The 12,182-nt window shown below is 36.9% G+C and overlaps 1 protein-coding gene across 1 annotated transcript in view; it reads left to right on the forward strand.

Annotated features, from left to right (window-relative positions):
- The first annotated feature begins 3,633 nt into the window (after positions 1-3,633).
- si:dkeyp-72e1.9 (syntaxin-binding protein 4) overlaps positions 3,634-12,182 on the forward strand; it is a 69,446-nt gene continuing 60,897 nt past the window's right edge. The window contains exons 1-2 of the mRNA XM_040116663.1: positions 3,634-3,801; positions 11,557-11,630. Of these exons, the coding sequence (XP_039972597.1) occupies positions 3,755-3,801; positions 11,557-11,630 (121 nt within the window). The 5' untranslated portion in view covers positions 3,634-3,754. The remainder of the gene's footprint in view (positions 3,802-11,556; positions 11,631-12,182) is intronic.

The following is a 12,182-nucleotide window of genomic DNA, read 5'->3' on the forward strand; positions in this document are numbered from 1 at the left end:
GCCAAGCTTACATCTGTGTTCTCAAAGCCTGTCTCTGGAGTCAGTACAAGACCTCTGGGTTAGGAAAGATGCTGGACAGCCTCCAGCTTCTTCTAATCTCAGCAACTGGGTAAACATCAGAAACCTTGGCCTGGCTTTATAAGAATTATTTGTGTGTAGGTAGAAACTTAAAACAGCTTCAGTAGCACTGTTGTCACTGTAAATAATGATTTATTTAATTCCATTTTGTTTGACAGTTTAGGGATCCAGCAAGATTCACTTAGTTTCAAACACTTGAAATCTGAGCCAAGATTCAGCCAAGATATTTATAAAATCTCACTGAAAACAACTGCCTGCTGCTTCTGGAAACCTGGCTGATGCGAGAGGAGTTGTGGGTTAGAGAACCAAAAAAATCAGCTAAAAGACGCTAAAAAAGTTCTGTAGCGTTGTTGATAATTTTTTTGTGGACACTACGTCCAACACCTTTCACATTACACATAGTCATTAGTGCAGTTTTAAAGTAGAATGTGTTACCTCAGTTACTGTATGTACTTTTCCCTCAGCAGGCAATGTATCACATCTTCAACATCTTAAATAGAGTCCAAAAGATTGTTTTATTCTGGCCTGGCAGTTTATAAAGCTGCACTAATCAATATTTTGTATTAACAAGGGTTCAAATGGCAATGGTTAATTTAAAAACTGTCACTCATAGTAATGAATCTAAAGAGAAGTATCACCAACTTTGCAGTTCCCCTCAGCTGTACAGAAACATAATGAATGTTAATGCTGCTCCATGCCTACTGCACGTGTCAAAAAACGTTCATTAACACTTCAATCATAATAACTTTATAAGGTGATTTCAATATTCAATTTGAAGTTTCTTCTACTGCCCTGAAGTGGCCAAAACAACAACAAGAACAATAACTGAAAAACAAACAAACAAAACAATTAATGCAGCTTTAACAGCAAAAGAAATTTACACACAGGGGGTGAACTAACAGCTCTATGTTCTGGAAGCCAAAGCAAACGATCATATCTGTTTCTGAAAAAACAGAGCAAGTAAAATATAGGGGGAAATATTAAATAGTATAGTAGTAATAGTACACTATGATGTGTGTGTACAGTTTGAAGAAATGTAGTAAAATCTGTGCTCAGTGTTTGGAGAAATTGAGTAGCCCTCTTATAAAGGCCTATATTTAGCACGTTGGTGGATTTGTGTGTATTATCCTTTTGCCATAAGCTTATCATCTCTTCATCAATTGGCACTCTTCATATCTGCTTGGCAGCTGCAGTGCATCATGAAAGGGAATATGTAGAGCCATTGTTGACAACGAGAATCAGACAGCCAAGCTTTTCCACAGAAACAGACATGTTCCAAAGGCTGAAAGTGCCTCTAGGTTTTGCCAGGTATGTTTTAAACTGTTTCTCCGTCAGTTAGGCCGAATTTACTCATGGATATTAACTTTGCCTGCATGCCAGGGATTATGAGGCTATACTGAACTGATATAGGCTGTTATTCTAGGAAATTTTCACATGCATTAAGATTAGCAGTAAAAATATTAGTTACTTGTGTTTGTACCAAATTAATATTATTCTGCATGGACCTACACATGCATCCAGAGCTTTTGTATTTTACATTAAAGCTACCAGTTGCTGATATTTTATTTCAGTTTTCAGTAACCTTTAAATTCTTTATTTTTCAGTGTTTCTCACATTTAATGCAAACAGTGTGCAGACTTTTTTGTATCAGATTGATGAATAAGAATATGGGTTTTTTTCTCTGACTGGAAAAGCTTCTGAAGCGCCATTTAGACCATCATATCACACTAAACTCCAGTAAAACACAGGCTGAATCAATTCCTAAAATCTTAGCTGATTTAAGGCAGGTGAGCAGCACCACCTAAAATATTCAGTGGGAAGGAGAAACACTTTACATTGACATAAACCTGGACTTTACAGTTTTGTGAGGCCCATTCTTAAGGTGTAATGTGTGTGTGTGTGTGTGTGTGTGTGTGTGTGTGTGTGTGTGTGTGTGTGTGTGTGTGTGTGTGTGTGTGTGTTTGTTGGCCTGTGATGGGTTGGATGTGTGGGTGATCCCCTGCCTTTTGACCAGTGCTTGCTTAGAAAAGCTTGTGGTACCCTATACAAATAAGTGAATATAGAAAATAAATGGATGGGAAGTATTTAAAATGAGCTGAAAAGGTAAAATGTGAAAACAGAATTATGTCATGTACTTCAGATTGTTTTACTGCTGTAGGGAGTGCCTCAACATATCACTGGTGAACATCAGCAACTGCCTGTTATATGACATTCAGTGAGAGAACAGTAGGCTACAGTAAATATACTGTATTTCTCTAAATTGCTCCCATCTGTTTTGGCATCCTTAAAACAAAGCAATGTCTACTAGTAACCCCTCATCACTGGTTGCATTCTATATAGTTATGGGTTATGACCAATTCAATCAAAGAGTAATTTATCCCCAAATTTAATTTTTTAATTTTTTTTATTTTGAGGCCTGAAGATGTCAAATGATCCAATAATTTAAAAGAAAAAAAGAAAAGACTGCAGATCTGAAAAAATATAGTTTTGGATGGTAGAAATGCTTTTTTTTGTAGTTTCATATCCCGTTAATCATCTTTTGACCCCTCAGATTTGTCTCATGCCTTGTTGAGGTAACAATAGCAATGTTGGGAAGCATGCTTTTAAGTACTTGTATGGAATTATTTTATGGGATTATAATAACTACAGCAATTTGAAGGAACCCCTATAAATGAGGAGAGGAACATAATTGCAAGACATCATCACCACTTACCTCTATGGGGACTTTTCTATCTTTTAAAAAAGTATATTTTATAGAATAATGTATTAATTTATTTATCAAAAGTAATCAACAGATTGTTTGACAATGAAAAATAATTTGTTAGTTGCAGCCTGAACCGTTCGGCAATAAAGCAGATGCTAACAGGCTTGAATGACAAATGACAATTTTAAGTAATGGATGACAATTGAGTATTAAATTGCTGTTTCTAAATGGAGATTTGGGCACTTATGCATTAATGTGCTTGAAGGCATTTATGCCCCTTCTGCTCTGTTTAAATTCTCTGTGGCTCAAGATGCAGTTGTTAGTATAGTGGGGTGGCAGAGGAAATAATTCATCCCAAATATTTTCTATTGTTTATAAATGTCATTTACCTTTATGATTGTCATTGTTTTAAACTAAGATGATATTTAAACATTTATGTTTAGATGTAAAAAATGCCTGCAACAATGTCCAATAAACCCAAGTAGATATAATATTTTTCCAAGCTTGTAAAATATTCTACACACTTTTTTTTTTTTTTAATTTTGTATTATTCAAAATTTTAATAATAGTCAATAACAATAATCTTGTAAAATGTTTTGCTAAGGATATTCTTTTCTGCTCGTTTCTGCTCTCTTCAGCTGTCAAACAACAAATAAATACTTGTTGTAATCCAACGGGAACAGACAGATGTCAGGTAGTCTCTGAAAATGTGTGATGATAAACCTCGCCAAAATCATTTGCAGTCTCAGTGCTTTCTGTGCCCTTTTTTTTTTTTAATTTTTCGGCGACTTTGGTTATGTAAGAGATTAAATGTGTGGGTGAAGGTGGAGATGTTTGGAACGGAAAGCATGGTTAACTGGAATTAGAGGCTGCCTGTGTAGACAGACCATCATGTGGCTGAAAGCTGAAGGGTGAAGGCTGGGGAAGCAGAGCAACCGTCCGTCTCACCGGAGAAGCGGGCTCCATGTAAAAATGCCAACCTTTTCAGTCATGTATAAAGGAGCTGTCATCATTAGCAGGTAAAAAACAAAAGGGAGACTGTCGGGTTAAGGTCTTTGTGAATGAAACCCGGGTCGACGCTGCTGTATGCCTACTTTTGTCAAGTGTTGAGTGTATGTTGTAGTGGCGGTGACAGTGATGTTTACAGGTTCTGTTTTTAGAAGAACAAGCGAAATGGAGTGTTAACTGTGTGTGGAAAAAACGGTTTGATTGAATTTGGGCTCGTGCGGCGTTCGCACGCTAAGCAGTGAACTGTCATTTGGTAAAGCAATAAACACGGTGCTGCGTTTTACGGTGTTTGAAAATGGAGGTGCTTTGTCTGTGGATGTGAAGGGGAAATAATTCTTTAACAACACTTTGGCAGCACATAGTGTTTGTGTGTTCGTCTGTTATTTTATTGACCATTCCACTGAACAGAATAGACCTCTTTCCATAAATCGTCTATCACGCTCGTGCTCCGCGCGCAAGGAGAGCTGGTTGTATTTGGTGTGCTTTTGCAATAATGGCCATTCCATGGCCTACATTTGTCTTATGACAGTCCTTAAGAAAAGTTAGTCTGATGATGTACTTTTTCAGATGAAGGGTTGTAATGTTGAAAAATCAAAGTGGATGAATTCATATCAGAAGTCAGGGTAACACTAAGATTCTGAAGGATTTCTTGATAAGTAGAGATGTCCTATTGACCAAATGCAGCTAATGAAGCACTGGGACATTTCTCTAGCATCTCTCCTGCTGTTGTTAATTCAGCATACTGTCTTACAAAAATTCTAAAAAATACTACCCTATTTCCTTTCCTTTCCTTTCTAAAGAACATCTTAACAGGTTAGATCTGGGAATCAGTTTGGGAGTCATAGCAGGTTCCATTATTGCATTTTAATGATGAAGCTACTGTTATATGGATTGTAGATTACTGATTGTGTCTTTAAATGTATTATTGAAATCCTTTTTACCAGCAGAAAATGTGTAAAAATTCCACATTCTCTCCGTACAGTTTAACTATATCATCTAGATCACAAAAAACACAAAAACCTTTTTTAGTCACTGAAAATTCAGGCTTCTTAATTATTTTAACCACTTGACCCTCTGTAATTGAACATATTGAATGTTGAAATAGTTACACAACAAGGACAGATGATTCTAGCTTATGGTTTCAGTACTAGCTTTTCCCACTGAATAATATACAAAAAGTTGTTGTCATACTAAATTTTAATCTTTGTGTTCTGCAAGTTTTCAGTTGAAGCTTGGTAGAAGCACAATGTGTCATATGATGGAGACATTTGGAATCTTGAGTACATGAGAATATTCTTGACCAACATAAGCAACATAGTGGTGGGTACCCTTTATGTAATGATAACCCAGGACAACTTGTAACTCAAACTGAAAGGAAACTCTTTGTGTTCTGTTAGCCAGGACACAAACTTTTAAAAAAAGGAGGAAATCTTGGCTCTTGTTTGAACCTGCTTTGTACTGACAACTCTGGAGCCAAATCTTATATTTTACCCAGTTTTACTTGGAATGGCTCAGTGCATCTTGCTTTTTGTTACAGGTGCCTGCTTTTTGAAATACAGAAAACAAACAAACACAAGGAAATTTAGACTACTGGTACTGTAGAGCAGTGTTTGGATGAGGATTACCATATTATTTGTACCTCATACTTTACCACACTAAGTTTTACAGCATCAACATAGGAGTAATGTGGTACATGTTTCTAATTTCTGATTGGCGGTAGTTGTAGGTGTTAATGGCCTATAATGAGAAGAAGAAGATGACAACATGGTTATGTAAATAATGCAGGTTTTAAAAAGATTGAAAGAAGCTAATACTGTTATCTGGTGGCAAATCCAACATGTTTGTTAGATGTAACATGTAATGCTTGTTTACGTAAATGAAACCATCATTTGAGCACGAAAGTCATCCTTGATCTCAAATACAGTAGTTTGACAAAATTTATTCACAGAGGTACACTAAACTTTTCATTGTTATCAATCATGATTTGACCAAAATAAAAAAACCTAATATAAGGTCCATGTTCTACCTTTTTTGTGAGATTTTAAGCCACATCTCACAGTCTTCACATGTGTACCATGGTTAGGTCATGTTATGACAACTGCACAAACATTTACTGATGAAGACTGTAAGAAAAGAAGTGGAAGACAGCACAAAAGTTGGTAAGAGGACCTTGAGTTTAGATATTGAATTGTGTGTGTGTGTGTGTGTGTGTGTGTTTAACAGAGACAGACAGAGAGAGAGAGAGAGAGAGAGAGAGAGAGAGAGCTTGTTTACAATGAAAAATTCCAGTGTATATCTAATAATGAATTACATGTACTGGGGGACTGTCAAGATTTAATGTATACATGAATCAAAGATTAGCATGAAAGTGTCACTCTTAAATCATGAGTTTCCACGTCATTGGTAATATCAATAATGCTTCACACTTCTTTCTGTCTTCACATTTTAGTACATTCTGCTGCTGACTCTCCTTTTTTTTTATAAGGACAATGTTTTCATTTAAAGTTCACCGTGTCCTCAGTTAGCCTCATTGTTTCACTGAACGCTCTGCAGCTGAAATATTGATAACCCTTCTTGTCATTTGGGTGGCAAGCAAACAGTGAAGTGTAAGTGTCACTGCTGAGAAGACATTGTTCCAGATTCCCAAAATGAACACAATAGTCTCTTAAATTTACTTACCAAGTGTTGCTAGTAATATTTACAGGTAAGTATGCGCTGGTTTATCTTGTTAATCCCTAGTGTTGAACATTATCTTTTGTAGTGTACATTCTGAGCAAATGGATCTTCCTTAATTGCTACTTGAGTCAGCATTAGATGGATTAGGAAAACTGGGAAAAAAACAGAGTGGTCGGTTCTTGTGCAGTACTGTTACATAAGACTACAATAATTTCTGCCAACCTTATCTACTAGAGATTACTGTACAGTGTGTGAGTTCTGACCAAGATGCTTTTTACTTTTTCTTTTTTTTTTTAAATTTTGTATCTTTCAACTGTTGTTGACTGTATGTGGCCCAGCTTTACATGGGCTCCCTTTGCACTTGCATCCCAAAAGCTGAAGCAAAAATCAAAGGAACAGTCATATGATGTAATGAACCTCTATAAGTCAAAGTTCCCAAGTCAGAGACAATATATTTATTTGAGTCTAAATATCTTAAAATACCTTAAAATGTGCTAATCTCTAAACTGTCTTTCAATATAAGAGGTTAGTTACATCTGTGAAAAGTTGCATTTGCACTTTATTACTTAACTGTGTAAAGAAATTAAAAGGACATATCAATCCATCAGATTTTATTATGCAATGAAGAAAAATTTGATGCAGGGTTTAAAATGTTACACTAACAAATAGGACAGTAAGAAAACTGGGACTACAAAACCAGTCAGACATAAAGAATGATGAACACAACTATGAGACGATAATATTGACTAAATTATAACAGAAGTGAGGTGTTCGTTGTAATTGTTTTGAACATATTGATGGTCATTTGTACAAAGGCAGCGATCAGTCATTTAATCCTCTTACATACACTGTGTAACAGCCTAAAGACTAAAGCTCAGATGATTTGTGCAGAGGAGGTCAGGTCCTCAAACCAGGTCTTCACAAGTTTTCTTACCTAAATATGAAAACTGGTTAATTGTCATTGCCCTCCAAAACAACCTTATTTTCTGATCTGATGCTCCAAATAGTAGAACAACATTTTTCAGCCTTTTTAGCCTCTGTCTGGCTAAAGAGCCAGTTATTGCTTGTCAGTGTGCTTCAAAATGATTAGAAATGGTCCCTCAAAGAAGATTCATAAGCATGTTTTCTGTAGTTAAAACTGCAGCATTCAAAAGATGTACCTCCAATAAAAACTGATAGTCAATTAAAAGCCGGGTCTTCAATAATGGCCAGGGGTGTGGTCGACACTTACAAATAAAGGCCGGCCCCCAAATACAGATTGGGGCTGTCTGGCTGAAGCTAGAGGGCTCTTAATTTGAAATGGTTACAGGAAGTCTTGATTTAATATTAACAGAGTATGCAGTAACTTTAGGAGGGCAAATGAGACTTCTTACTAAAATATGACCAATTATACTCCCTTAAACAGAGGGATTTAGAATTAAAGACCTGCCTCTATTAAAATCCTACTTCAAATAAAGGCCTTTTACCCTCTGCAGTTGAGGTAAATAAAAACCCTGGTCGCTATTTGATGAAATAAAGTAGATTAAAAACTGATCAAATAACTGTGTAATGTGATAGGAGCCAAAGGAATAATGAAATCACAGACAATTATAGCCCACTCTGAAGCTCTACAAGGCTTTTTAGCCTCTTTTAGTTCATGTTTTGGTTTTCTGTCCTGCAAACGTCTTTCAGCATTATCATCATTTATCAGTTATTCAGTGAAAGAGCTCATATAAACCCACTGTATACTACCTGCTCAGCACCAAACAGTGAACACAGTTAAGCAGACTACATGGTGCAGACTTGCAGCAGGCTCCACAAACACCCACGCTTGACATCAAATCTCTACAATTGCGTAATAGCAGCCAGTCCCCGGACCCAGCATGTTCCTCTCATAATTGGAAATATCAAGGTTTTTAAACATACAGAAACTGTAGAAGTTTTAACAAAGAACGTTAGTTCTTTCCTACTTTTCTCCTCTAAAGCAGCCATCCTCTGTGCTTGTAGACTGATTCACATCATCTACACTAAAACGTAGGACATACACCAAACCATCCACCCTTCTCCTACCCAACGGATTTTGATATAATATTAATAATACTTCCATACTACTTACATCTTTACTTCTCAGAGCCAACAGTCATTGTTCACATCACTACAACGGTCACAACAGAAAAACATAAACACAGGTCATTTTCAGTGTTGATCAAATTTCCAATGCTGTAATTGTTCTGGTGAGTCTGATTAACGTCCTCAAGTGACTTGTGTCTGAAAACTACAAGTTTGAAAAGTAAAAAAATATGGCGGTGTGGAGTTAGAAAGAAGTGAGCTTACGAGATGTCTGTAGCCCGCTCCTCATCTCTGTAGCCTCTCTGTTGCAGGCTACAGGCTCCAGGTTACATTATCGACACTAGCATAAAACACCCAAATGCATTGAATGGGTTGTAATATACAGTAGGTGCCAGGATTTGACAAGGAAGAAGGATGCGTGGAATAAAAAACACAGTATCTCTGGTTCTGGTGCATCGATTTTGATCCATCACAAGCAGACAGTGTCAACAAGTCCATCACAAGTCCAACAGTGTTATAGGAGTGCAGTACTAAATCACTGGAGTACTTTTAAAAGCACGATTCAGTGTAGGCAACTTAAACTACTTGGCAGGCATAGGCCAAAATCCTTCACCTGTCAGTCAAAATTCTTTGTATGCCCATCGATCCATGCTGGCAATGAATGCAGACATAGGTAACTTAAGCTGTATAAATGAATGACCAGTGGTGTTTTTTTTTGTTAATTGTTTTTTATGAGAGGACAGCATCTTTATTAGATATTTGTACAGAATTAGAATATAGCTCTCTTGGTCATTTTGCCAGTTGTATAGCAGGGAGGTAGTGGTTGTTTTGCTTGCTTCATTTCATCTTGATTAAAATGATTGGGTTTTGTGGTGTTTTTCTGTTAACTTATTACCTGGGAGCTTTGCAGGGGATAGTGCAAATTTTGTCATACTTTCTCTATATGGGGTAAATGGAGGGTTAGTAGCAATAGTGTAACTAACTTTGGGTTTTAACACTAATAGTAGCATGTTTTTAAAATGTATGATTGGTTATATATTTGTTACAGTATATGTACAAGCCAGTGATATGTATCAGCTCTGCTTCCATATATAACATATTAGTTAGTAGGCCTACAGGTAAGATGAGGTTGGTTTCAGACATTGTATACTACCATGATCACTAGCTTCATATACATTCAGTTGGCAGTTTATTAGGAACACCTTGCTAAAACTAATGCAGTCTAATACAGCAGTCATGCAATAAATCCTCCTTCACGAGGGCTACAATGTTCAGTTTTTGTTAAAACTCTTCAACCTCATGACCGTTTTTGGAGGCTGTAGTTTGTGGTGCTATTGAACTGTACTGCATTTGTACTGCATCTGTATTTTAGCCTGCCCTCATTGATAAAAATAGGATGGAAAAAATAATGGAAACATCAGTTAGTATAAAACAGTACAATTCAACAACATCAGAGGCTACATCCTCAAATGATCTACAGTTGAATCAACATCTATCTGAAACAGTTTTACACAAACTGAACATTCTAACCTTCATGAAAGAACATTTATTACAGGACGATTGTAGTACACAGTAATTAACTAATAACTGAGTGTAGAAGCTAGTAGTTTGGACACCATGCATATCAATACAACTTTTCCCACTATTGTCCTGTACCATACATCAGCGAATACGAGTAAAACACCAAAGTCAATGTATGAACAAAAGCTTTATTTGTCTTCAGTGTTGCACCATATTTATTGTAAGTAATAAATAGTCTTGATATTCCACAGACAGGATCAGTTTCCTTGTCAAAATATTGTGTTCATATGTTACACAGTATGAAGTCATATTCAGACATCATATTTGATATGTGTGAAATACAACACATGAAGATATTTCACACACATTCTGCATTACTATGAGGTAAATAAAATCAGGAATAAAGGAATAAAACAAAAAAAATCCAGCCATAATGTTGTTTCTCCAGATTTTGTTTAGGTAGTGAAAGATTTGTTGATGAGCATTTTAGAGAGGCTGAATGAACATATCTAGGGGTGAGACATGTCAGATAGAAGACTGCTATTGCTTCTCCTGTTTATACTATTTTAAAAATTGATGGTTCATTCTTGGGTGGATTCTTGCCTGAGGTGTCAGCTGCAGGCACACAGACCAGCCCTACAATTACTTTTCAACACAGCTGAAAATTGAATATATTTTCTCAAGTCAGAGCTCAGCGCTGGATTGCTGTTATGTTAAAAATGTAATGCCCCAGTCACATCCTGTGAATCTTTCTCCCTCAGTCTTGCATCCAGAGGTTTACTGTATATTTGTAACTCCCAGCAAGTGATGGCAGACAATGTCAACAAAATAGTAGTCTCACCAGAGAGACTTACTGTATTTGTCCAGGGATTACAAAAGGGCTATTTCACCATTTACTCCACGCTGGTGAGACAACTGTCAATAGGCTAGTAACTCAGCTACAGTAAGTTGGATTCATGTGTTAGACTCGTCTGTTTTCATCCAATACGACAGTTGCACACAAATAAATGAAAAAAGATCTAATATATTCAAGACTGAAATGCTGGAATCCCTAAGTCCAGACTTTCAATGTCAGCTGTTTAAACAAAAAGAGAAAAAAAACATTCTTCAACATATTTCTGTACCTGACATGGCACAATGATGAATGTAAAAACAGTATTCAGTCATTCAGTAAAAGATTTCTTGATGGTCACATGTATTCATCAATGTGTGGAAGAGACTGATTTGCACTAGTAAATGTCTGCAGTGGACACTAAAGTACACTACTTGTGTTTCATGACTGATGTATGGAAATGTTCCAATCTCCTACCTGTAAGGCTACACGAGAAACTCTGTGATGAAGACACAAGGCTCAACATTCATCTTCATGTCAAATTCCAGTTAGGTGCTCCTACGCATTGAGCACTCATAGTCTGATTGTGTAACTTTACAAACCAAAGGGCATAGACTGTGACAGAAAAACAAGAAATGTCTCTCCATCCCTCTCATCTCCATCTTTTTTATCCCTCCATCTCTAACAGGACACTCATGGGTCCATATGGAGTAGACCGAGCTGTTCATTCCATGGAATTTACAGACTGTGAGAATGGCCTGGGTAAGTCTTTTTTTTCTTTTTTAATGACCAAGGATAGTGGGCATACTTATGTCCCTTCAGATACACCTGACTAGACTTGACGACTTCACTTGAACACTTTTCATGGTCGGAAACGTCATGTTTGGTCCATTTGCTACTTACTCTGGATCTTCAGCTTCAAAGATTTCTAAAGGCAAACACGTAGAAACTTTTCCTGCAAGTACTATGTCCTCTCGTTCCCTTCGACTATTTGTGGGCTATGACTGCTTATAGACTTCATGATTATCAGGGGCTGGAGCAAATCCCAGCATTCATTAGGTCAGAGACAGGGTACTCCCTGAACAGGTTGCCAGTCTATCACAGAGGTAAAGGCCAGTTCATCATTGCCGTGAGGTTCCATGTGGATGTCCGCACAGGGGTCTGCGCAGACCCTCACTCCCAAAATCTGTGATACTTTAGCTGCTTAATGCACCACCATGCTCACCAGCTAATGAGTGTGACTCCAGTTTGGTGCAGAGTTAGTAGTGTTAAGTAAGTTTATCAGCTTTTGCTTGCAACAAGATTGACGAGTGC

Source organism: Xiphias gladius, chromosome 3 (genome assembly GCF_016859285.1).
Source record: "Xiphias gladius isolate SHS-SW01 ecotype Sanya breed wild chromosome 3, ASM1685928v1, whole genome shotgun sequence".
Taxonomy (NCBI): Eukaryota; Metazoa; Chordata; class Actinopteri; order Istiophoriformes; family Xiphiidae; genus Xiphias; species Xiphias gladius.